Source organism: Cuculus canorus, chromosome 27, assembly GCF_017976375.1.
Source record: "Cuculus canorus isolate bCucCan1 chromosome 27, bCucCan1.pri, whole genome shotgun sequence".
Classification (NCBI taxonomy): domain Eukaryota; kingdom Metazoa; phylum Chordata; class Aves; order Cuculiformes; family Cuculidae; genus Cuculus; species Cuculus canorus.
Genome location: NC_071427.1, coordinates 3,634,875 through 3,662,037, shown reverse-complemented (window position 1 = coordinate 3,662,037; position 27,163 = coordinate 3,634,875). Strand labels below are relative to the sequence as shown.

The following is a 27,163-nucleotide window of genomic DNA, read 5'->3' as shown; positions in this document are numbered from 1 at the left end:
CAGGCGGGGTGAATAAATTCTAGGACCTTTGGCTTCTCTTTCCTTTTCCTTCCCTCCAAGTCTTTACGGAACCAAGCATCTCAACTTCAATTTGCCCTTCTCTACCCCAGTATAACCAGTACGTCTGCTGAGCTGGCCTCGAAGGCGAGGAATAAACCCTACCATCCTGGATCCCAACTGGCATCACCACAGGACCAGCCAAAATCAAGACAGTTGAAAATCAAGACAATCAAGGCTGGCTAACACACCCAGGACTTTGAGCTCAGGATCCTTCTAGGTTCCTCCATCAAAAGAGAGAAGGGAGGATTATGGTTTTGTTGGGATGGCTGAGCGTGGAAGGTGGGAAGAAAGGTGCGCAGTGCTTCCTTCCCTTCTGTGCCCCCATTAGTACCCCCCCTGGGACCCATCACCCCAGCCTGATGCCATCCAGCCAAGCACAAACACAGCAGCGGTGAGGGCAGCATCCTCCACGGATTGCTGTGAGCAGCTATTAAAATAGCACAACATTAAAATCCCAGTCTAAATGCCAGCCCAATCTCCGCGTCTGCGAGGAGATAGCTGTGCCAACTACAGCGTTATATTCCCCCCTCCCTCCCCTCTCCGCTGCCCCAAACATGCGTGGGGAGACGTGACCCACAGGAGCAAACATGTCAGGATAGGGCTTGGGAGGAGCAGTGAGAGAGGATTCCTTATTGTTAGCGACAGGATCAGAGGGGTTGGCTCCAAACGAAACCGATGCAATGTGACGCACGTCAGGGAAAATAGCAAGGAAGCTGCTATCTGGTTGAGAGTGCAGTGACCTGAAAAACAACAGGTCTTGGAGCTACAGCAGCGGAGCAGGCTGCAGGGGTGGTGGTGTGTACGTATGGCAGGAACGGATGACACATTACACATTCACGCTGCCGGCAAAGCTCCCCCCCAGCCTCTTCCTTGCATTCCCTGGCTCCAAGGATGATTCCCACCCAGGTAAGCAAGCAACGCCGAGGCGCTTGGGAATGCATGCAGGAAGCATCCCCACGTGCCACTTGCGGTAAAGCAGATGCACACGCAGCAGGTTTGGTTATTGGACAAGCATTGTAGGCTCTGCATGCACAGCGACGTGCTCCCACATGGACCCCCAGCCCCAGCAGGCACCTTCAAAACCGAAATCCCTCTCCGCGAGCAAGAAAAAATGTGCAGCCAGATGTGCTCTTCCACCGTGCAGCTGTCACAGGGAGCCACTCCGCGCGGCTGCATCACCCCGAAGCACCCAGGCACAAACTGGGACAGCCACAGCTCATCACCGGCATGGCCATGCAACACAGACACCACCGATCCACCACAGATAAAGGGTTAAAAGTGCTACATCTAAGGCTCTTACCCAGTCCCAAACAGACAGTCCTGATTTGTACCCCTGGAAATGGCTGAAATATATGGCCTTGTGTATTTTTCAAAGGCCGAACATACCGGCTTCCCATTGTCATAGAATTATAGGATGGTTTGGGTTGGAAGGGACCTCAAAGCCCATCCAGTCCCACCCCCTGCCATGGCAGGGACACCTCCCACTGGATCAGGGGCTCCAAGCCCCATCCAACCTGGCCTGGAACCCCTCCAGGGATGGGGCAACCACTGCTCTGGGCAACCTGTTCCAGGGCCTCCCCACCCTCACAGCAAAACATTTCTTCCCGAGATCTCCTCTCAATCTCCCCTCTTTCACCTGAAAACCGTTCCCCCTCGTCCTATCCCTGCACTCCCTGATCAAGAGCCTCTCCCCAGTTTTCCTGGAGCTCCTTCCAGCATTGGAAGCCGCTCTAAGGTTTCCCCAGAGCCTTCTCTTCTCCAGGCTGAAGAACCCCAACTCTCTCCGAGTTCCCCTTCTACCCTCAATCCGTACTGCCGCTGCATCCAGGCCTTATTTCAGATACGTGCACCATGCTGTAGCCTTTGGATGGCAAACACAGCATGAATTCCTTAAAAAACACATCCACAAAGGGGAGAAACGACACCGTGAAATATGTGAACTGACTTGAGAACCTGTAAAATAACCTTCCGTTCTCTGAACGTCACTAGAAAATAATTGTGGACTACGAGTTAACAGTCAGAAACGCACTTGATGGTCTTGGTTGGTCTTCTGGCATACTGGCTGGCTGGGGAGGTGGCAGGGGGACGTCAAGACAACTGGGAGAGTCATTTAGATTAGAAATATATAAAGCTGGAACTCTAGGTTCAACCAGCGACACCGACATAAAGTTACTTTTGTACTATTGGCTTCTGGATCTGATTTTGTGTGAAATGAGGCTTTTGAAGAAGAACGGTGGGCAACCACTGCCGAGTCAGAGAAGTGGTTCCACTTCTGGGTGAGGACTAATTGAGTGTCAAGACCACAGTGCCACCACAGACCTTCCGTCTCCGAGCGAGAGCCTACTGAACGCAAGAGGCCACAGCTCTGCAATGGAGGCACTGAATGAAAAGGAATTGCCTCGCAATCAAATCAAGGTGAAATGAAAGGGTTACAAGCTGAAATTTCCTTGAATCCTTGACATTTCCTGGATCACCCTTGTGGTTTCATCCTCGTGCCCCTCCTGTGGGATCAAAAGCATTTCTCTTCACCCGCACTTTGAGGAGCGTCCGTTGGTACAGCGGACGTCGGTCTCCGCTCTTGCAGTTTTACTGCAGGGCTTTTGCTGTCTGACAGGGCTTCACTAATGGGATGGTTCCTGTGTTTCTGTGTGAACTTCAGCTTTTCTTTCTTGAATTTGGAAGGAAAAACAAAAAGTCAGCCTTCTGGCTATGCAGAACAGGTTAAAACTGGGATCCCTTAGGGACTCAAACTGTAAAGGCAAAATATAAAGAGACACACCTATTGGTTTTGAATCTTTTCAGAGTTGCCTAGGAAGGCAATATTAGAACGGGGTGAACTCACTGATAAGAAGAAGATTTTGTTACAGTTATTTTCGTTTCATACAGCCCAGCTCCCAAGATTGCACGTAGGAAAGGGATCCAGGATGCAGCAAGCGGGGACCAGCGACACGGCTCCTCTTCTGCTGACCTTTCTCCCTCTCCATGCATTGGAGCCTAACCCAGGTGAATAAATTCCAGGACCTTTGGCTTCCCTTTCCTTTCCCTTCTCTCCAAGCTCACTGTTTCCACAGCTGCTATGGAACCAAGCGTCTCAACTTCAATTTGCCCTTCCCTACCCCAGTCCAACCAGAATGTCTGCCTCTCTCCAGGCAGCTCCCAAACAGAGCCATTCCCCCTCTAATAACCTGCCTCATCTCTCCACAACGGGTTGCAGCCCTCCAAGCCCTTTCACCTGATGTCTGCTGTCATCACTTCTAAAGCGGTCAGTCCCAAAGCAGTTGGCATCCTCCAGCCCCTGCTGTGAGTCACGGGCTCCTTCAGATCCCCACCTGGGACTCCTGGAAGATCTTTTCTCCCCGATCACAGAATCACCAGGTTGGAAAGGACCCACTGGATCATCGAGTCCAACCATTCCCAACACTCCCTAAACCATGTCCCTCAGCACTTCATCCACCCGTTCCTTAAACACCTCCAGGGAAGGCGACTCGACCCCCTCCCTGGGCAGCTGTTCCAGTGCCCAATGACTCTGTCTGTGAAGAATTTTTTTCTGATATCCAACCTGAACCTCCCCTGGTGGAGCTTCAGGCCATTCCCTCTTGTCCTGTCCTTTGTCACTTGGGAGAAGAGCCCAGCTCCCTCCTCTCCACAACCTCCTTTCAGGCAGTTGTAGAGAGCAATAAGGTCTCCCCTCATCCTCCTCTTCTCCAGGCTAAACACCCCCAGCTCTCTCAGCCGCTCCTCGTCAGACGTTCTCCAGCCCCTCAGCAGCTTCGTTGCTCTCCTCTGGACACACTCCAGAGCCTCAACATCCTTCTTGTGGTGAGGGGCCCAGAACTGAACACAGTACTCGAGGTGCGGTCTCACCAGTGCCGAGTACAGAGGGAGAATCCCCTCCCTGGCCCTGCTGGTCACACCGTTTCTGATCCAAGCCAAGATGCCATTGGCCTTCTTGGCCCCCTGGGCCACTGCTGGCTCATGTTCAGTTGCTGTCAACCAACACCCCTAGGTCCTTCTCCTCCGTGCAGCTCTCCAGCCACTCTTCCCCCAGTCTGTAGCACTGCACAGGGTTGTTGTGCCCCAAGTGCAGGACCCGGCATTTGGCCTTGTTGAACCTCACGCCATTGGCCTCAGCCCAGCCTGTTCAGATCCAATGTCCGATGTATGACAGCACAGCCTTCTCCTGCCATTTCTCCTTCGCTTCCTCTCCAGCTCGTGTTTTTCACCCTCTGACTGGCAATTTCCCATGCTGTCCAGCAACCAGGAAAATCGTCTCTGAGCTCTTGACTGTTGAGTTCCCATGGAAACATGCTCTGGGCACAGAGCAGGGCAGTGATGAAGACACCACAGGAACAGCCGACGGGTTAAAGCTGAATGCCTCGGCCATGAGAGAGCACACAAACACTGGAGACTGCTCCTCTTTAAACCCAGTGGATTTAGGTCATCTGGCCAGCAGCTGTCAGCAGCGAGGATCAGGGAGAGGGAGGAAGCCCACTCGAGCAGTTGGCTGTGGATGGGATGCAGCAAATCTCCTTGGGTATGCAAAGAGCTTCCCTGTCTGCGAGGCAGTGCTAATGGGCTCGGGTTAGCTGTCGTATCACATCAGCGCAGCACAGCGCTCCAGGGCTCACAAGAAGCACAGGCGAGCTCCTCTGCCCCCTTACTCCATCTCCTCCCGGCACTCCCTGGCTCACATCAGAGGCATGAAGAGAAGGAGGAAAAAAAGCTGACAAAGACGGCGTCAGAATCACAGGTCTCCCTCGGAACCAGTGCAGCATCTTCTCACCAGTGAATTCCTTCTGCAGAGGGCAGTAACACCGGGCATCCACATATCCCCGTATAGCCCCGGTGCGGTGCTTGGCCAAAACTGCCCCTTCGGCATCAAAATTAGCATTTCTTAGACCAGGAGACAAATTCCGGCGTTCTAACTTCATGCACTTAATTCAGGGCGCTTAATTTGAGAGATGTCAGTCCGTGGAGAGGCTAAAAGAGGTTCCCTTCAAGGATAACGCAGAGCGGAGCCTCGCTCCTACGTGCCACTGCTCCCTCAATAAATTCCTAGTCCAAGCAGTTCTGCCCCAAATCCTTCTACCTCCTGCCAGCGTGGGGCTATTGCTATAGGGAATGGCTCTTCCCATCCCTGCAAACTTGCTCATCCATGTCCCTGACAAGTAGAGCATCATGTCAGAAACCTTTGGAAAAAGCAACCTGATTCCGACAAATCTAGAGTGCCGTCGATGCTGCTTCTGCCTCAGGAAACATTCCAGTTTGTCATGGATCCTGTGGGACCTCCTCGTCTCTCTGAGCTCTGCAATGAAGCTGGAAGAAAGCTTGGCACACAGGCTGGAAGGAAGGAGGTGTTGAGACCCCAAGGGCTGCTTTCCTCTACGATTTCTCCACGGGAATCAGAGCTGATGCCCTGACGTTTGTGGCACTTTTCATAAGCTTTGAGATTTCAGAGTCCAGGGCCTTGACCACAAGCTTGAGTCTGAATCAACGTCCTCTTTCTGAACCTGTTGGCTTGTTTCAGCTCGTTTGACAGAGGAGTTGAGGTATCAGAGATGTGATGTCCCAACACATCTTGTGACACCAGCTGGCTGTGCTTAGAACAGTCCCTAGCAGAGCTCCACAAGCAAAAAGACTGTAGAAATGACCTCAGCCTCATATTAGACATCAGAGATCCCAGAGTCGCGCTCACCAAAGAGCTACAAACTCAGAAAACACCTCCCTGGAGGTGTTCAAGGCCAGGTTGGATGAGCTTTAGGCAACTTGATTTAGTGGGATGTCCCTGCCCGGGGCAGGGCAGTTGGAACTGGATGATCTTTAAGGTCCCTTCCAACCTAAACTGTTCTATGATTCTATGATCTACTTTTACTGCTGTTGTATGAGACCTCGAGACGAGGCCATCAGCTGCACATGGGTGGTACTGGTGGAGCTAAACGTGTTCATTTGTCCACGAATGCGTGCGTCAAGTGGGCACATGTGTGTTTGCAAAGCAGTGCATGCACGGGACATCCATCTCTGTGGTCCATCTGTCTCTGGCTGTGAGCCTGACACCCAAGAGCTCACGGGATCTGCCAGAGCCTACGTGGAATGGTTTTGTGATGTTGAGCTATCGGTAAGACCGGCAAAGCCTTTCCTACTCACCTATGCTCTGTTTTTGAAAGACTCGTTAGGAATAACCTCAGATACACAATTTCTGAATTAATTAGAAACCTAGGGTGCAAATATAGAAAGGCAAGATGGTAGGGGGAAGGATTGACCACCCAATGGTCGTATCTAAGGGCAACATGAGGTGTCGGAGCAATCGGCTTCCTCTATCCCCACTGCGGGCACATCTACAGGACAGCTCATCCCCTCTTATCCAACATCAGTGTGAGAGAGTGACTCACCCTGAAGACAACGGTCTCTTTTTACTGTCTATAGCATGGACAAAGACCCTAAAATCAACTGTGGACCCAGGGGCTGAAGTAAGGTGAGATGAATCCAGCCCGATGTGTTTCAGGCATGATGGTTTATTTGGAGGCTTAAGGAACGGCTTTTTTCAGAAGCAGCACGGCTACGGGTGGCACGTCTGGGATTCTCAGTACAGCCCAAAGGAATGAAAATGCCCAGACTTCAGTAAAAGTCTTCTCCTTCAAGTAAATAACGAAGCGTCACAGATTCTACTTGGAAAAATGAGCTGACTTAGCCAAAATTGTGCCTTCTTTTTAAAAAAGAAGGATCAAACAACTATAAACACACACATTAATATCATAGAATCATGGAATGGGTTGGGTTGGAAGAGACCTCCAAGCCCATCCAGTCCCACCCCCTGCCATGGGCAGGGACACCTCCCACTGGATCAGGGGCTCCAAGCCCCATCCAACCTGGCCTGGAACCCCTCCAGGGATGGAGCAGCCACCACCGCTCTGGGCAACCTGGGCCAGGGCCTCCCCACCCTCACGGCAAAACATTTCTTCCCAAGATCTCATCTCAATCTCCCTTTTTCTCAGCTTAAGACCATTCCCCCTCATCCTGCACTCTGTTTCATAATATAAAATATTATAAAATCATATAAATAAGATACATTTTATAATACAAAATATTATAGAATATCTCTCCCGTTCCTGCCAGTTCAATTATTGAAATTCACTACGACCTGCTTGGAAACGACTCCTTAATATTTAAAACAAAAGCCTTCCAAAGGTAGACCCCAGCACGCGGGATCCGCTGCCCTCCAGGACAAAGCCTCTCACCGATTCTCCCCTCTCCGCTAGTGAACTGCTTTCAGAGGCAGCACCGCCAGCACAGGGGACGGAGAAGGAGACGAAGGAATGGAGAGAAGAGGAAAAGAAATTCATCGGTAAGACAAGGAAAAGCCGCAAAAGGAGTCCATCAGTTTGGAAAGGGCTGGAGTTGCAAAGCTTCTCCACCTGGAGGAGGCATCAGAGCTGTTGTGAGCTGCCCATTACATTAAAAGAGATTCTCCTGTTCCTTCCAGCTTTGAACTTCCTGGGATACAGCCCTCTAACCCTGCAGGCTGGCAGCACCTCCACCTCATGCCTAAACTCAAGATCCTGTCTCTTCAGCCACTCTTCCCATCATCACACGCTATTTTCTGCAACAGCACTGCCGGCGTGACGGGCGCTGCTGTCGGACTGGAGAAGCTGAGCCAACCCAGCAGTGATGGGGGGAGACAGCGGAGTGAGCTGCAGGCAGGAGAATCAGTGAGTGGAAGGGGTTAAAAAGCCAGGAATCGGGCTTTTCTTGAGCTTTCATCAGGTCTAAGAATGAAGAAACCTATTCCCAACTGCTTACATCCTCCAGGATCCATGGTGCCATACTCTAAAGCGCACGCCTGCTTCAGTAACCTCCTGGGGCAAACGCCGCCGTCGGGCTAAAACACCCTCAAAGGGCTGGGAAAGAGAATGAGAGGCCACGTCGTCACCCCTGAAGACTCGGGGCGCTCTCAGCTGCCTGCTGTGCCAAACTGAAGGCATCAAAGCCCATCCCTCGGCTTCCCTCTTGCTCCCCCAAATCCCTGCCACACACACAGATCCCTACGTAGAGGCTACGGGCCAGGTCGGGACCCCGTCTCTTTGCATGGTCCCCACCAAAGGAGAAACAAGGAGAGATGACAACTACCTCCACGGCTCTCGCTGTCGGCAGGTTTCACTTGAATCGGGCGCGCCATCTGCAATGAAAAGAGAAATGCAGCGGGTTAGAGCTCAGCCCATCTGCCCGGCACGCGGTGCCGACGGCGGTGGCCTCAGGGTACCCCTTTCTGCCTGCTGTGCAGAGCAGGAGAGTGGCAGAAGGGAGCCAAGACATGGTGATGGCAACCAAACCCCTTGGACAAAGGGACCACGTGGATTTGAGACTTCTCAAAAGGAAACCGGGTGTTCGTCCCTGCTCAGCTGCTTGTTTACAGGGAAGAGCTTTGCTGGAAATGCTCACTGTGCATAAACCTCCACCTCCTCGGACACAACAAGCAGCAAAGAAAGGACTCCAAGGAGCTCGTCACCATCAAACCAGAGCCTGACCAGCGACCAGGGTGGCCTAAGGTGTGACCACACCTGGAAACTCTTCCCATAGCCACCCCGAGTCAGCACAGGTATGGTCACCTCACCCAACTGAGTCGCTTACTTTCCTTGCAGGAGGGAGGAATGATTCGATGACCCCATGGGTCCCTTCAAACCTGGTGGTGATCCTATGATTCTATGACTGCCTCAGCACTTGTCCAGGAGCTGTGCAGTGAGCAGGCACATCCCATCTCCCTGTCCCCACAGCTCTGTGCACCAGACTGGCACTACAGAAGGGCAGCGCTGCTCCCCAGCAACATCTCCTGCCCACGAGGGGAACGCTGGGGTGGCAAGTTGACTAAACTCCCCTTGATGGCTTGTGGAGAAGAGCTGTTTGCGTCTCTTGTACCCATTAGTGTCATCAGCAATAACACAACCAGAGGTAAAAAAGCCTGAGGGAGAGCTTAGCTCATGGGATGTGGGGACTCTCCAGGTAGGACAGAACAATTCCACCCAGGAGCAGCTTCATTAAGTAACCCACAACTTTAACTGATTGGCACAGCAGGACTAAAAGTCTGCTGGGAGGTACACGTGCTGCCCAGAAACGTAATTGCCAAGGTGTAACCTCCATCCCAGGCTACCAGAAGCCACCTGAACCAGAATCTCCCCCGAGGAACGGCGTACAGCGCGGGTTTACACACTCGCAGCACATCTCACTCCATATCTCCCGGCATCATTCACAGAGGCTGACGGGGACTTGAATCAGCGACATTCATAATAAAAAAACCCCAATCGGAATACCGCAGGTGAGACCTGCACATGCCTCGCAGGTCCCAGCACAGTTTGCTCCGTCTCTGAGGACCCTGAGGAAAAACAGAATCACAGAATCACCAGGTTGGAAAGGACCCATTGGATCATCGAGTCCAACCATTCCTAACACTCCCTAAACCATGTCCCCAAGCACTTCATCCACCCGTTCCTTAAACACCTCCAGGGAAGGCGACTCCACCCCCTCCCTGGGCAGCTGTTCCAGTGCCCCATGACTCTCTCTGTGAAGAATTTTTTTCTGATATCCAACCTGAACCTCCCCTGACGGATCTTCAGGCCATTCCCCCTTGTCCTGTCCCCTGTCCCTTGGGAGAAGAGCCCAGCTCCCTCCTCTCCAGCAGTTGTAGAGAGCAATAAGGTCTCCCCTCAGCCTCCTCTTCTCCAGGCTAAACAACCCCAGCTCTCTCAGCCGCTCCTCGTCAGACGTTCTCCAGCCCCTCACCAGCTTCGTTGCTCTTCTCTGGACACACTCCAGAGCCTCAACATCCTTCTTGTGGTGAGGGGTCCAGAACTGAACACAGTACTCAAGGTGCGGTCTCACCAGTGCCGAGTCCAGAGGGAGAATCCCCTCCCTGTTCCTGCTGGTGACCCCATTTCTGATCCAAGCCAAGATGCCGTTGGCCTTCTTGGCCCCCTGGGCACACTGCTGGCTCATGTTCAGTTGCTGTCAACCAACACCCCCAGGTCCTTCTCCTCCGTGCAGCTCTCCAGCCGCTCTTCCCCCAGTCTGTAGCACTGCACAGGGTTGTTGTACCCCAAGTGCAGGACCCGGCGTTTGGCCTTGTTGAACCTCATGCCATCAGGTGACAGGCACAGCACGGCGTTGCCGAATCCTCACCACTGGGCACCGGGGAGCGCTTATTTTGGCAGCTGGGGGTTGTGAGCTGCCTCCCACCAACTGCTGGATCTCAGGCAGGATGAGCAGGAGCTGGGAGCAGCGCTCCAAGCCTCAAGGAGTGATACGGGGCTGCTTGGCAGAGCCACAAACCGCCTGGCAGCTTCCCAAAGGATGGCCAAGCTGCCGCCACGCTGCACCTCGCTAAGCAGCGGTGCCAAACTCCATCTCCCAGGACTTGCTGCGTCATTTGGGGCAGAGGGAAAGACCCAGGGTCCCTTTCCCCGTTCTCCATCAGCTGCATGGAGATTTACGGAGCTGCCGCCGCCACCGTGCTGCGCTGCCACGTGGCCCCAGCATGTGCGGCGCTGGCGCTCGCCACCCTCTTGGGCTGCTGCTCCCTCCCCAAGGAGCTGCCAAGGACCAGGGATCTCCTTCAGCCCAAGGAGCTGAGCGGGAGGTAGGGTAGGGATTCAGAAGGATACGGGCAGACATTGCAGAGAGGCAGCGGCTTCCATCGCTGCTCCCATCCTCTGGCAAGGTGCCCGTGCGAGCGGAGGCTGGGGGCGTTTCGGCAGCAGGCTGGGTGGGAGAGGGCAGGCAGCCCAGATGTGTGCGGAAGAGAGGGCTCGGTTGGGAGCCAAGAGGGGCAGCTGGCCACCTCGCTCCCCACTGCTCCCACAGCCCTGAGAAAATAGCTTTGTTTCTATCCAGGATGCAAACCCAGGATTAAGCTAAACAGATGGGGAGGGAGATGGAGGGACAGGCTCGGATTCTCAGCTTCTACGAGGAGCCAATCCATTTTGGGGGAAGGGATGCTGCGGGAAGCAAAGAGCATCGCATCCCCACGTGAGGAGGGACCTACGCAGCAGCGATGATGCTGGGGCTGAGGGCTCGGGGCAAGGAGTCGGAAAGGATGGGGGGGGAGTGAGGGAGGGGGTTAAGCACCTGAGGCCATCTCCCTGTCCCCTCCCCCAACAGGGCTGTCACTCCAGCTCCCAGCACCTAGGGTAAAGGAGGGGTTGTCATGGAAACGGTTATTCACCACATGGAACCTGACATTTGTGGTTGCCATGGAAACCAGCTCTTGGGGGCATTCCCTCTGCTTTGCACAAAAGAGACATTTTGATATGATCTCTGGGGATGGGAGGGGGGGGGACCCTCGCCCCATCTGTCCACCCCTTTCCTTCCCCCCCCCCACACCCCTTTTCCTTCCCCCCACCCCAGGGATGCTGCGCAGCAGAGGGTGCACAGCATCCCTGGGATGGGAGAGCCATGGATGACCCTATGGAAGCTACCAGCCCTGGAGAAGCACATCCCACGCTGTCACACCCCCATAGCAGGGCCACTCGCCCACCCCAGGGCCACCACGAGGTGCCTGCAAGACATGGTGATGTGAGTGAGCAGTGGTGCAAGTCTGGAAAGCGGCGTCTGGCTGGGGTGACGAGAGGACGTGAGGCTGCCTGGGGTGAGGCTACGAAGTTGGTGAAGGGTTTAGAGGCGAAGCCACTGGTTCTGTTCAGCCTGGAGAAGAGGAGACTGAGGGGAGACCTCATCATGGTCTGCAGCTTCCTCAGAAGAGGAGCAGGCGCTGAGCTCTTCTCTCTGGACCTGAGGGAACGGCAGAAGATGCACCAGGGGAAGGTTAGTTTGGACATTAGGGAAAGGTTCCTCATCCTAAGGATGGTGGAGCACTGGAACGGCTCCCAGGGAAGCAGTCACAGCACCAAACCTGATGATATTCCAGAAGCGTTTGTCCATCACCCTCAGCCCCACGGTGTGAATGTTGGGGTGTCCTGTGCAGGGACAGGAGTTGGACTCGATGAGCCCTGTGGGTCCCTTCCAACTCAGGACATTCTACGATTCCACAATCACAACAAGACTTTAATTCTTCCAGACCTCACGTTGCCAATAAAGACGAACGAAATATCAAAGGCAGAAGAATGAAATATCAAAGGCTTCTCCAGCAGAGGTGTGAACCTACACAGAGAGAGTCCACAGCTGCTTTAAATCAACAACACAGGGCACAAGGAAGCGTCCCTGTGGGGCCCTAAAAGTGGTATATGGATCTCAAAGCACTCTGCCCCCCTACCAAAACGCATAGAGAGGATGGTCAAGCTCTGCTCCTTCCAAGAGAGAAAGAGTAGCAGGAAAGCAGGGAGGACATGCAGCAAGCTCTGAAAGTAGAAATTCTTCTGGCCTTCAGTCACCATCTCAAGCTGCACAGAGAACGCACCTGATTAAGAAAGCCCTGCTGGACCCAGAATCCAACAGAGGTCCTGCCTTAAATTCCAAGTGCTCAGTAGATGCACGTGCATGGACACCAGAACACCAACGATTTCTGAGCCTGTGCCTGCCTCGCTAGCTGAGCTTTATTTTCCTCATTAAATGCTGCAGTTTAGTGTGGTTATTCTTCACCTCCGAAGAGTTATCACATTAACATTTAGCACATGCTGTCAGGCCACCCCGGGCCAAACGCCTCCACTCCGAGTCCCTCACCCCTGCGCTTCGCAGTCCTTCCTACCTGCTGCTAACGACAGACTACGAGCTGTCAGCTCCATCACCCACTGAAATCAAGAAACCTTCTGGGAGCAAACAGCAGCAGCGGATGCCAGATGGGCAGCACAGGGGACGGGGGCGAAGCTCCCACTGCCCCCATCCAGCTTCTCCCTCACATTCACTCTCCTGGCTTGGACGCATACCTTCCACCTTTCCAAACACAGCCCTGCTTACCTTCTGTAGACCACAGCTCTTCCAGATGGGGTTTCTCCCTCTGCATCGCCCTCCTTACAAGCACGCAGCTTCTGCTAGTGGGAAGCATCTGGCCAGCCTGATGGGGCACAAAGCTCTCCTGACCACCACAAAGCTCTACAGAGCACAGCAAAGGGTGGGAGAGGCAGTGGTGAGAGTCACTGCAGCCCAGAGGAGCCTGAAGCTTTCCAGGGAAGAGGCAAGAGGTCTCGTTGGCGAATGTCTACTACATTTAACAGCTGCCCAGGGAGGGGGTCGAGTCACCTTCCCTGGAGGTGTTTAAGGAATGGGTGGATGAAGTGCTGAGGGACATGGATTAAGGGAGTGTTAGGAATGGTTGGACTCAATGATCCAATGGGTCCTTTCCAACCTGGTGATTCCATGATTCTATGATCCCTCCCGATCCCCAGCATCTGGTCAGCAAAGAGAAACAAGGAACTGTGCTCTGTTTGGGCTTTCAAGGAAATGCTCCCCCACCCTTGCAGCAATCCTAGGATCAAGGATCTAAGGAAAATTCCTGCCACCGCTAATGTCAGAGGAAGCTTTGCTATTAGTTTTACCAAGACTGAAATGAACCATTATCTCCCATCACACCACCCCAAAACAGCCTTCTAGAGGTGAATATCTCCCCACGCTTACACCGGTGCCCAGCAAGAGCGGTCATCTCATACCACCCCAAAACCAGCCTTCTAGAGGTGAATATCTCCCCACGCCTACACCGGTGCCCAGCAAGGGCTGTCATCTCACACCACCCCAAAACAGCCTTCTAGAGGTGAATATCTCCCCACGCTTACGCCGGTGCCCAGCAAGAGCTGTCATCTCAGCAACCTGGTAGTGATATTCTCCAAGAAGGAGCTTCACCCCCAACTCTCACCTCCTCAGCTTTCCAACTGCAAAAGCTGGATAGAGGGAGAAATCCCCCCGGGAAGGCAGGGCAAGCCTCTCCATTAATTAGGAGTAAGTGATGTAAAATAGCCCCTCAGGTGCAATGCAGGGGAACCTCATAGTGTTAAGTGGGTCAGAGGCAGAGAGCATGAAACACACAATGCAGGCTGGCTCCTCTGGGACGTCAGGAACCAAAAGGCATCCAAGGCCGTTGGCGGAATTAGGTCCTGGGCTCTCAGGCTTTGCAAATTGTGGGCTGGTCCTTTGCTGGCCAGTTAAAACTGCCCTGCCTGAACGATCACAACCCCTTTGAGCTGTGCAAAGCACATCAATCTAAATGCTGATTTGCTCAGTTGGAGTCTGTTTCTGGTCGGGAATGCAAGCGGTGATGGATTGGCGCCAGTCTCGGCGCTCAAGTCTCCTGCTTGCATCTTTCCACTGACGTCTCAGCGTATCTTGGTCCTATCCAGAAGAATCAGTCTTCTCTGAGAAAGGGGAGTAGTCTCATGCAGAAACACGAGCGACGTTAGCACCAAGCACCCTTCCAGCAGAGCTCTAAAGGCTGCTTATGAAATCACTCATCCGAGCCCATCATGAAGGAGATAAGGATAATTACAAGGACTGTGTTCCAAGTGGAGGAATCAAAGCACGTGACAACGAAAGTGATGCAGGAAGCCTGTGGCAGAAGCAGGATGTGAAGCCCAGGGTTCAATCCCCTCAGGTCCTGCCTGCATGGCTAAGGCTGAGCAAGGAAGACCGTTGGAAGACTTCATCCAACCGCTTTGTCACCAAGAAGAGGACTCATAAACTCCAATCCTCTCACAATTTTCTTTGGGAGGTATTTTTCCTTCCCCTCCCACGGATGGTAAACCAGGCAGAGCAGGGAAGTCATCTCCATTCCCCATCAAAGCTGAGCGCATGGAAGAATCATCAAGCAAGCATCCAAGCAGCACGCGGGCTACAACACACACGGACGGGCTGCTCTGCCTCTTGGATGCTGCGCTGTGTTCCTTCTCCCTTAACACAGTCAGACATCCCTGTTCCCACTGTAGCTAGTGCTGCTCCGGGAGGAAGGCAAGCAGCTCATCGCCGTGACTCAGAAAGCCTTCGGATCTCCCTGGTATCTCCATGGAAGTGACAGCACCATTACTGTGCATTAACATCAGACAACCAGCAGGGAGGTCAGCCCGGCAATTACAGCCCCTATCGCGTACGCCACTGCTTGGCAGACACGTTGAACTGTGGTCTCTCAGGACTCCGTGGTCAGTCCGTCTTCTCGGGACTCCTTCCTTGACGTCTCAATGCATCACAGCGCACTGCATCAAGAGTTGGGTTTGTTCAACACGGAGAAGAGAAGGCTCCATAAAGACCATAGAGCAGCTTCCAGTCCTGAAAGGGGCTCCAGGAAAGCTGGGGAGGGGCTCTGGATCAGGGAGTGGAGGGAGAGGATGACGGGGAAGGGTTTTCAGCTGAAAGAGGGGAGATTGAGATGAGATCTGAAGAAGAAATGTTTTGTTGTGAGGGTGGGGAGGCCCTGGAACAGGTTTTCCAGAGCAGTGGTGGCTGCCCCATCCCTGGAGAGGTTCCAGGCCAGGTTGGATGGGGCTTGGAGCAACCAAACAGAAGGGAAAGCCCTTTCCACCAGGCTCTTTGGAGTAAACATCCAACACTCATCTTTCCCTGCGCTCACTGATCCTGTATCACTGGATGCCGAGTCCAGCCAATGTGCTTCCCCAAAGGCATCACCAAAGGACCTCAGCGAAGGTCAAGAGGACCAATCCAGCAGATCCCGCCAGGTCTGCAGAGCCGTGCACAGGGCTCTCGGGGATGTGCTAGAAGGTAAACACGCTGCGGGCAGGCTGGGGCTGGCAGCCGGGGGTACCGGCAGCTCCTCAAGGCAACCACGTCCCCACCAGGGCAGGTTAATTACAGCGGCTGAGGAAAGACAGCTCCGCTAATTGAACACACTTAGGGCTGCGGACGGGGCCAAGCTTGCAAGCAGCAGGGACCCTTCGCCCAGCTGCTGCATCAGTTCCCATGGCAACCGTGAACAGTCGGAGCGGTGCAAAACCTCCTGCAATAACGCCGTGCCCATGGGAAAAATCCATGGAAAACAGGCCCATGTCCTACCATCTGTAAGAAGCCCCTGAACCATCTCTTCTGACACCCGGAGAGAGTTGGGGTTGTTCAGCCTGGAGAAGAAAAGGTTGCAAGGAGACCTTGGAGCAGCTTCCAGTATGGAAAGGGGCTCCAGGAAAGCTGGGGAGGGGCTCTGGATCAGGGAGGGCAGGGAGAGGATGAGGGAGAATGGTTTTGAGCTGAAAGAGGGGAGATTGAGATGAGATCCGATGGAGAAATGTTCTGCTCTGAGGGTGGGGAGGCCCTGGCCCAGGTTGCCCAGAGCAGTGGTGGTTGTCCCATCCCTGGAGGGGTTCCAGGCCAGGTTGGATGGGGCTTGGAGCCCCTGATCCAGTGGGAGGTGTCCCTGCCCATGGCAGGGGGTGGAACTGGATGGGCTTTGAGGTCCCTTCCAACCCAAAGCATTCTCTGGGCTGAACAACAACAGTTACGGCTGACATTAAACAAACTGTTCTACTTTGGGAATGCTCACAGATTGACGAGAGACCCAGACTGATTCGAGATCTCCTTGGAGATATTCAAAACTCAGTTGACCTGATGTAGTCAGCCCTGCTTTGAGCGCAGTTTGACCAGAGCCCCCAGATGTCTCTTCTACCATTGATTATTCTGTGATTCTCCATCCATATTCACGAGCCGCGTCCACGCACGCCTACCAAATGACCCTGGGGAGACGGGAAGGCTCAGAAGCGTGGGTGCCTTTGCGAAGATGAAGGTCTGGGGAGGCTGATGCAAGGTACGAACACAGGGAGCCCACCAGGAAAGAGCCGGCGTCAGGAGCCAACAGTCCCGGCTCTGTGCTACGAGGAGATGCGAGCGCCTGGTTGTGCAAGGGGCAGCAATTTCTCGGGAGAAAGGGAGGCCCCTTGCACACGGGACAGAACCTGTACGCGTGCGTTCAGTCAACCTGCGGAAACGGGTGCTGATCTTTCATTTCATTAGCCTTCCAATTCCATAGGCAGCAGGAGCCAGCGTTTGTTCTCCTCCTGCCTCTCCAGGATGTAGGGATACCACCTTGCCTCACTGCTACTTCTCAGCCTCTTAAGCCAAACCCACACCAGCGTAAGCATTTGCAATTCTCTCCGCGGTGCCCAGGGGCTGCTTTAGCCCAGCACCTCCATGGCCCGATGCTGCCCTTTCAATGAAATTGCCTTGACGTGCTCTCTCGGTATTGCTGCCTTCTGCCGATAACGTTGCGTGGCCCTCAGGAATTCGGTGATATCATCTACGAAACCCACAGGACGGACGCGGGAAAAACTTTTCCACCTTGCCCTCCTGCCCAAAGGTTCAAACAGCAGAGGCCACCTCAAAGAATCATAGAATGTCCTGAGATGGAAGAAACCCACGAGGAACATCGAGTCCAACTCTTGTCCCCTCACAGGGCAACCCCAACATTCACACCGTGCCTCTGAGGGCTTCTTGAATATTGGCTTAGCACCACGACTGCTTGCCGGGGGAACTGTTCCAGCGCTCCACCACAACCAGAGTCCAACTTCAGCCCCCAACCAAGCATCAAGACCTCTACTCCACTCTCATCACGTCTCCCAGCTTTGCCAGCTGCAATAGCCCATAGTGCTCACAGGAAGGAACTTTCAGGAATACTGGTTCAGGCTGCCTTTCTCCCACCATTTCTACTAAAGAAAAGGGAGAATGAGATGCTTTGACCTCTCTACCCAACACCTTCTATTTTCACGGGCTGTGGCTCCTGACAGATGGCCCACAGTCAGCCCTCCCTCCTGGCAGCACAGGAGACAGCCTGCCCACAGGGATGCCCTCTGCTCAAGCTCTGCTGGGTCTCTGCATTAATCTTTCTGCCCAACCATCTGAGTTAGTGCTGCAGCATCTCAACCCCTGGTGCATTCCCACAGTCTCTCTCTCTCTCTCTCTGCTCTAATGCTGCTGCTTTCCGTAATTTTCCATTCCTGTGGCCCTGCGTTCCCAAGCCGTCACTGCATCCATGAGTTCTCCCTCCTAATATGGAGCCACATTTTAGTACCCCCATCTCCACTCTTAAACTGCCCATATTCCCAGCTTGGATCAATACCAATTTCTGCCACTTACTCGCCTACCTTTCAGCAAACCCTTCTTTGTTCTGTAGAGAAATAAAACTGTAACTGTACCTTGCCAGAATTACTTTTTTAAGCCTTCCCCCCCTCCGCTTCCTCCCTCTATTCTTCTTCCCCTTCTTCTTCAGGAGCAATTTTATGTAATTTGCAACTGTCTGCCTGCAAATGAAAAGGGACACAAAGCGTTTCTGCGAAATATTGAAAAGCTGGCTGCTTTTCCCCTCAAATTTCACTTAGCGAGAGGCTTTAACTTGGTGTGTGTGATCGCTGCGTGTCATTAATAACCTCTCCGGTTCCTTTCAGAACTCAGCAAAGTGAAGGCACAATCACGAATCAAAAGGTATAGGTTATTGAGAAATAATATCGTTTCACCGAGCCGGGGAGGAGCGTGCCGGGAGTGGCGAGAAGGTGAAACACGGCGCCGCTAGGCTGGTTGGCAGCTGGAGAGGACACCAGACTTGGGAAGAAGCGTAAGGATTCGATTCCCTCTCTGCTTATCGTGGGCTGTGTGTTTTCCCCCAGCCCTGTGGACTCAGGTCGCAAAGGGAGCTGGGTTCTATTTCGTTCCTCGGGTAGATCTGCCTCCATCTCCGTTGAGTCTTTGAAGCCCATCAAACTGTTGGGACTGAGTTAGACTTAACCGCGCGGTTCCCCAGCCTGTCTTCAAGAACACGAAAGAGGATCTTGGCACGTGCAGGATGCAGAAAGTATCGAAGAATCAAGAAACGCAGAACTACTGAGGTTAGAAAAGACCTCTAAGCTCATCCAGTCCAACCGTCAGCCCAAAACCATTGTTCCTACAAAACCAATCCCCAAAGTGCCACGTCTGCACATTTCTTGAACACCTCCAGAGACGGAGATTCCACCACTGCCCTGGGCAGCCTCTGCCACTAAAGAAATTTTTCTGTTGCAGATTGATCCCCGTCTGTCTCTAAACACACTGATCTTTGGTCCTGCGTTCTGATGACCAGCTTGAATCAACTTCCACCGACGTCACACACTCTTAAACTTCCTTTCTGCTACTGTTATACGCAATAAAGAGACAGTGAAATGGGTAACACGAACAAAAAACCACAACTTTTTAACCAGCCTATGGCCCATTTACTGTATTCCCAGCAGTGTGGGGTCCAGTACGTTGTCCTCTGACCTATGATAGGGTCTTCACTATATCTCTGCTGAGAGGCTTTCATAGAATCATAGAACGGTTTGAGTCGGAAAGGACCTCAAAGCCCATCCAGTCCCACCCCCTGCCATGGGCAGGGACACCTCCCACTGGATCAGGGGCTCCGAGCCCCATCCAACCTGGCCTGGAACCCCTCCAGGGATGGGGCAGCCACCACTGCTCTGGGCAACCTGGGCCAGGGCCTCCTCATCCTCACAGAAAACCATTTTTTTCCTGAGATCTCATCTCAATCTCCCCTCTTTCTGCTTAAAACCGTTCCCTCTCATCCTATCCCTGCACTCCTTGATCCAGAGCCCCACCCCAGCTTTCCTTTTCTTTTTGCCCTTTGCCACAGAGTTCATCAGAAGATGATCTCGATGTGAACGTACAGAGACAAAACCTCACAGCCTCATTCCCGAAACGGGGAAATAATCAGTTACCGAGCACTCCTGCCTGTGACTCATTTCCAGAGTATTCTTTGGATCAGCCGGGTCAGAGGGATGGGTGATCCTGTACAGACATAAGCAAAGCAGGCTAAGAAATCAGGGCTGGTGGAAGCTCCTTCAGATCACCCACCCCACGTCCATGGCGACCAACTCTATGCACATCAGGATGGAGGTCTGTTCCATTCTGGCCATAACCACCTCTAAATGTCTACTAAAATGACCACAGAGAGAGAGAATCCTGCCTTTTTTTTGGTCACCGAGGGACTTTGCAAAAGAGAAACTAAATGAGAAGCCGTGATGTATTGCCAGGCTGAACAGAGACGGCTCCAAACGCAGCACAGCTCGTCTTCATCTCGATCCTGAGGCTTAATTACACCACATTGCTCATTAATTGTCTCCAGACAAACATGTTTGAAAGTACTCAGCCAGCACAGCCTTCTGACTGTTCCCAAGCAGTTTCTTACACCCCCTTTAATACAAAAAGCCTTTAGATCAGAGCTAAACGGCTGCTTTAACCGCGACGCCACGCAGCACTCCGTAAGCACCGAGAGCGCGCACAGCGCCGAACACAGCGAAACATGCAACAAATCTGATGTAGAACTGCAGCAAAGCTGAGATTGCCTTGAATCCACCGAGCTTCACACGAAAAACCTCTACAGGTAGGAACGCATCTGTCTTCTCCACGGTGTTACAGCACTGAACTATGACTCATCACAACTGCTCCTCCATCCTTTGACTTATCCTCACAGACACTGTCAATTCTGCCCTGGACCAACACACAGAGAAGATGACATTGCCGTAGCCTGAAAGCTATTTCCCCACACACAAAAAAACCCCTTTTCCCCTCGTCCAAAGTGAATTCAAACAGTATTTGAGCACCTGGTTACCTGCCCTCTTCCCCCTTGCTGCCCTGAGATAACTCCAAACGGTAAAGATCCTATTAAGCGTTAATTAAGTTGCATTTTTCAGCCCTCGAATGCCAACGCAAGGGAGCAGAGGGAAACAAATATGGAAAAGGATGTGTGCATGTGGAGGTCTTGAGGGGAGCAAGGAGAGGTGAAGGAAGCGATTTGGACCTGTATGGGTTAAAGAGGAAATGTTATGGTTAAGAATTCCTAAGCCCTCTCCAGAGACCCCAGGTTTACATTAATTATTCTGTTGCCTTGAGCACTCGGAGCCTCCAGTGAGCTTCTGTCTACAAGTACCCAACTCCTTCGCCTACTCATCTCCAAACGAATCCTTCCAACGTGCTTCATCAACCTCCTCAGCGCAGTAAGAGAACTGCCCCGTCAAAGCTCTCAAACACCACCAAAACACGAACGGTGACAATTCAGAACCCCTTCCAGCTCACCAGCAGCTCCCGGGAAGGCAGAGGATTTCCCTGGGAGGAGGGAAGTGTTCCCCAGCGCCTGATCTCCTGCAATCCCTACCACACTTTGCTCCCCGTACCAGCTGTGAGCGAGCAGGACACAGGAATAGACCACAAGTCATTCAGCAGTCTCAATCGCACCCCTGGAACCCATTTCTCTTCCAAACAATGGGATGCGGCAAGTGTATTTTCTTCTTCCGAGAACCTCATCCCACTCAGCCACTGCACAACGAGTCCTTTTGGGTCTTGCACAGAGCCACTCAATAAATTGTCTGAGCGCCCTGCAGGGCACTGGCAGACAAGGAGCGGATGCATCAGAAAGCCGTGGAAAAAAGGGTCTGGTTATCTTGTCTTGTCTCCTGTCAGCTTTCCAGCACGTAGGCTGTGCCCACGCACTTCACCCCACAGTCCCACAGGTCCCCTGGGACACGGACAGAGAGCTGAAGATGCCACGTTCCAGCACAGAGAGCGCGACAACGGGCTTGGCTGGAGATAGGTGGGACAGCCTTGGCAAGGTAGAGAACAGGGCAGCGCTGCGCTTTGGCTCTCGCATCCCTGTCCGAACCCCCAACCCACGCTTCCCTTTCACAAGCAGGAAAATTCATCGAAGGCACTTCACACCCTCCCTCCCTCCCCTGACAATCCTCCATCTGCCCATGGCAGGAGCTCCAGACTTAATCCCTTGGGACTTACCCCTGGCAAAGTCTTCTGCTCGTGCAGCGCTGTCTGGGCTTTGATGGCAGAGTCTCTGGCGCAGTATGTGAGGAACGCACAACCTGCGGCGGACACAGCAAGTGTCAAGTTAGAGACATAATTGTAGATGAACATGGACGCAGCTTTCCTCTTGGGGAACAAGGGACGAGGGTGGGGAGGCCCTGGAACAGTTTGCCCAGAGCAGTGGTGGCTGCTCCATCCCTGGAGATGTTCAAGACCAGGTTGGATGGGGCTTGGAGCCCCTGATCCAGTGGGAGGTGTCCCTGCCCATGGCAGGAGGTGGGACTGGATGGGCTTGGAGGTCCGTTCCAACCCAAAGCATTCCATGATTGTAACAGCAGGCAACCTAAGGATAGGAACTGCAGATGCTGCCCTGATCCAACAGACTCCGTTGTGTTGTTTCTGCTCAGAAGAGCCTACGACAGCCCTTGTGGGGGACCTGACACTCTTGCAGGAGGCTAATTAAAGGTGCAAATGTTACCTAGTTTGAACGTGTTGAAGGCTGTAGCAGGAGAAAGACAAAGAAATGACACGAAAGGACTCGCAGACCTCATCCAAGGTCTGTCAAAGTGGTGGAAAAGGGGTCCAGTGAAACAACTCGGTTTGAAACTGGTGTTGGACCAAGGTGAGAAACAACGGGAGAGCAAAATGCAAGTTTAATGGTGCCTATCGCTGCCTGATCCAGTGGGATGTCCCTGCCCGTGGCGGGGGTTTGGTACTAGATCACCTTTAAGGTCCCTTCCAAACGATTCTATGGGAGGAACAGCCCAAAACACAAGGATCAACAGGGATGCGAGGGCCAGGATGATTATTGCGGCAAGGAAAGAGGAAAAGCATGTAGGAATTGAGGCTCCATGATGCAGAATCAGGGAAAACTACAGAAGAAGAGCCTTTCTGTGCCTTACACACCCCCATCCCATGTGCACAAACACAGACAAACGCACGTGCCAAGGGAAATACGGAGAAGAGCAAAGCATAACACGTTCTGCAAGGGCCAATGTAAGAAGCAAGATGAAAGCACAAGGAAAAGGCCGGATCCTGACATTCTTAGTCAAGGTTTGATGCAATATCTTAGCCTGACACTGGAACCGAGGGAGGAGGGGAGGAATTGTAGCCCCTCCAGGAAAAGGAGGGATCATCTTTGGGTGCTCTGATGCTAAGAATAATCAAATGGAACTAAGCAAAGGAAAAAAAAAAATTGGCTGGTTATCAAGAAACATTTCCTAGCAGAGAGAGATTTATTAGACTGTGGAATGATCTCCCCAGGGAAGTGCCTGGAGCTCCGTCACTTGAGTTGTTTCAGATGAGGATGGGCAAAGCACCGGAGAATAGACTCAAACGCTAGAATGCACTTGACCCCCTCACTCATCCACCTCCTATTCGCAGTGGCATTTCACATCCTAAGCAAAGGCAGGATACGTCCCTTCAGCTTGTTGCTAAACGTCCGTGTCTACATCGCGCCGGGGCTGCAGATGCTTTGTTATGGCCTAAAGAGAGAGAGGTCCATTCTTTTACCCCAACCTTCTTAGATATGAGGAAGAAATGCTTTCCTGTGAGGGTGGGGAGGCATCGGCACAGGTTTTCCAGAGCAGTGGTGGCTGCCCCATCCCTGGAGGGGTTCCAGGCCAGGTTGGATGAGCATTGGAGCCCCTGATCCAGTGGGAGGTGTCCCTGCCCATGGCAGGGGGTGGGACTGGATGGGCTTTGAGGTCCCTTCCAACCCAAACCATTCTATGATTCTAAGAATTTCATTCCTGCTTCCCAAACAGCCGGAATCCGAGAAGCTGTACCGGCGATGGAAAGAGGGAGCTAAAGAGGTCAGCTACATCCTTTGGAAAACACCATTACTGTCCTACACAGCCAGATGTTTTGGAAGTGGGATGCAGGAGTCAATTCTATTCTCTTTGCAAAATCCTGGTTAGAAATACGGAAAGGGGTTTTACAGAAACATAACACTCAAAGTCTAATAACGTAAATAAATATTTGGGGGGGGAAAAAGAATCTTCCCTCCTAAAGAGACATTATCTTTTGCAAACTAACTCTTCAGCTACTCACCAAGGCATTACACAGAATCACCAGGTTGGAAAGGACCCACTGGATCATCGAGCCCAACCATTCCTAACACTCCCTAAACCATGTCCCTCAGCACTTCATCCACCCGTTCCTTAAACACCTCCAGGGAAGGCGACTCCACCCCCTCCCTGGGCAGCTGTTCCAGTGCCCCATGACTCTTTCCGTGAAGAATTTTTTTCTGATATCCAACCTGAACCTCCCCTGGTGGAGCTTCAGGCCATTCCCTCTTGTCCTGTCCCCTGTCCCTTGGGAGAAGAGCCCAGCTCCCTCCTCTCCACAACCTCCTCTCAGGCAGTTGTAGAGAGCAATAAGGTCTCCCCTCATCCTCTTCTTCTCCAGGCTAAACACCCCCAGCTCTCTACTCCTTAGGATGTAGGCATTTTCCACAGCCTCCCCTTGTCCTCTGCCTTCGCCCCACTGCCTGATGCTTACAGAAACACCAGACGCTCAAGGAAAGCCATTTTCCTAAGAAGGATTTCCATGCTGTGACAGGACTCCGCTTACCACGTCTTTGGTGGGTTCTTCAGGCTCCTAGAACTTGGAGCCTGACAGATACCCAGGATCCACTCAACAGCAAGGAGATGCCCACAGGGTTCCATCGCGCTCACAAGATTTTCTCACTTCCACATTTCCTGCTTTAGTTAACAGCGAACTCAGGTCACCAGGCTGATGCCCCTTCGGGCACTTCTAACACCACGTCAGTTATGCCTGCTGAGACATGAGACACGGTGTTAAAAAGTGCTCAGGGTGTTAAGAAGTGCTGCCTTTGAAGGTCCCAAGCGCTCAGCCAGCCCGGTGGTGTTGATGACCCCATCACAAACCGGGAAGCATAACAGCACCCAGAGCACCATCTGTAAAATCAAGCCGTTACGAGTCCTAAATGGAGGAATCTGGACCAGAGTTGCTGTTGGTCGGCAAAAGTTGGGATCAGGGGCACCTCCACCACTGTTGGCTTCTTCCGAGGACTGACTGACTTATCTTCTTTTATATGATTTCCAAGTCTAGACTATAACGATTGATACAGCAAACCATCTCTTAAGATCTAAATGGTGTTCAGGTGATTAGAAATCACGAGTTAAGCTTTATTATGGTTGGACTCGATGATCCAATGGGTCCTTTCCAACCTGGTGATTCTATGATTATAGACTCTGCAGTCTGCTACTTATGGATTGTTCCGTGATGGTTCTTCTTGGAGAAGTCCTGTGCCGTACAAATCACAAACCCCATGCTATACTACTCATAAAAGAGCAGTAAGGTATTGGGCATATCTGTGTGACATTCACTTGCAGCTAAATGCAGGATTCCTGCAGGAAAATAAATATATTCCTTTGGGTTTGATGTTTTGGAGAGGATGCAGGTGTTGGTCTGGGGTGGTTGGTGCTCTGTTCTGTTATTCTGATGGTGACCGTGCAGTCACTTCCACGCACCTTCAGGTTCCTCTGAGTAGTAAGATTTCCTCTTGAGAAAATAAAGTAATTGTAACCGTGACTTAGTGCCATCACCATTCTGCCCAACCTATATTTCCCCTTCACGTCAAGCCATGCTTTCTCAAACCTGTGCTCCCTCGGGTGATGCCACCACCCTATCCAACTGGTTCCAGGAGGCTTTTCCAGCTCCCTGTAAGCAGAATCCAGCCCAGTTCCACTTGCGAGAGACCGCAGCAAAACAAAATCATACACTCTGGGATCCTCCCTACAAACCACGCATTGACTCCGGGATTTACAACAGTCCCTTCAGATCCTGAACGTTACTCCAGACATCAGCAGCCTAAAGCCTTGAGCGAGACAAGGCTGTCGGTTTGCAGAAGAGAGGGGTCTCTAGATTCGGCTTAGCGTTAGAAATCACATCAAATACTTCAGCGGGGGAAGCGTGGAGTCAGCGGGGAGCTTATCTACAAGCCTGCAGAAGCCGAGTCAAAACTCAGCTGCCAGCAAGAGAAGTTAGGCTGAGGTTGATCTTGCTTCCTTACCCTTTGGAAGAGCCACCCATCCATCCATCCACACACTGAACGCTGCTCCTGTCCCCGCCGTCCCCCTGCAGCTCAGTTCAGCATCTCACACTCCAGAGCTCTCCACTTTCCCTACCACGGGCGCTGCTAGGAAACCCCTCTGGGAGCACATACGTGACACGCGTGGAAGAACCGCATAGATCCTTAGAGCAGCTTCCAGTATTGAAAGGGGCTCCAGGAAAGCTGGGGAGGGGCTCTGGAGCAGGGATAAGACAAGGGGGAACGGTTTGGAGCTGAAAGAGGAGAGATTGAGATGAGATCTTGGGAAGAAATGTTTTGCTGTGAGGGTGGGGAGGCCCTGGAACAGGTTGCCCAGAGCAGTGGTGGCTGCTCCATCCCTGGAGGTGTTCCAGGCCAGGTTGGATGGGGCTTGGAGCCCCTGATCCAGTGGGAGGTGTCCCTGCCCATGGGAAGGGGTGGAACTGGATGGGCTTTGAGGTCTCTTCCAACCCAAACCGTTCCATGATTCTATGAAAGATACGTTGCCCATCTCCAGTCCAGGTTGAGGGCCTACACGGAAACTCATGCCACCAGGAATGGAATCCCAATCTTTCCCTTTGGACAAAGCAGGGCAGAGGAACCTGAAGGTGCGTGGAAGTGACTGCACGGTCACCATCAGAATAACCTGCCCATCCCAACAGCCCTTTCTGGACAGAACAGAGCACCAACCACCCCAGACCAACACCTGCATCCTCTCCGAAACATCAAACCCAAAGGAATATATTTATTTTCCTGCAGGAATCCTGCATTTAGCTGCAAGTGAATGTCACACAGCTATGCCTAATACCAGTGCTGCCCCCTCTAATTTCCATATCTAAGTGGCAGATCCCTAGAATCTGTCTCCCGCCTGGAACCTGACCTCAGACCACACGGTCTATATTTTATACGTCAACTGAAATGAAATGTGCAATTGCCTTTTTGCCTCAGGCCCATTATCCTCCTCGCTGGGTCTGAAACCCGGCTACTCACCGTCAGCTGGTGGCAGGTTTGGACTCAGTCCCCCCTGCACGCGTAAACACGCGAGCTCACAGCATTTTGCTCCTGGAAGTCCCAACCAAACATCCTTCAGCTAAATTCAAGCCAGCGCAGCTCCCACGGCCTTCAATAAGGAATCGTTTTCCTGTTGCATCGAGGATAATTTAGCCTTTTGTTTGAAAATCAACTTATTTTTCTGTTGTCCTCTCTCTGGTCAGTCTGCAATGGTTTGAGTTGCTGTGGTACTCGCATTTCTCCTTACCTTTCCTCCTAAAGCTGAAACCGGAGGCATCAAGAGTTGCAAAGGCAACACACGCTCCCTCCGGCGTGTGCCGACACACAACTCCATCCCAA

The 27,163-nt window shown here is 52.6% G+C and overlaps 1 protein-coding gene across 5 annotated transcripts in view; it reads right to left on the bottom strand.

Moving 5' to 3' along the window:
* The window catches only part of CELF5 (CUGBP Elav-like family member 5), a 45,041-nt gene that overhangs the window by 15,780 nt on the left and 2,098 nt on the right, over positions 1-27,163 (bottom strand). For 4 of the 5 annotated variants that reach the window (XM_054049988.1, XM_054049990.1, XM_054049986.1 and 1 more), the window contains exons 2-3: positions 21,733-21,815; positions 8,182-8,233 (exon numbers count right to left, since the gene is read on the bottom strand). In XM_054049988.1, the coding sequence (XP_053905963.1) occupies positions 8,182-8,233; positions 21,733-21,815 (135 nt within the window). The remainder of the gene's footprint in view (positions 1-8,181; positions 8,234-21,732; positions 21,816-27,163) is intronic. The other variant, XM_054049989.1, reaches the window with a different exon arrangement.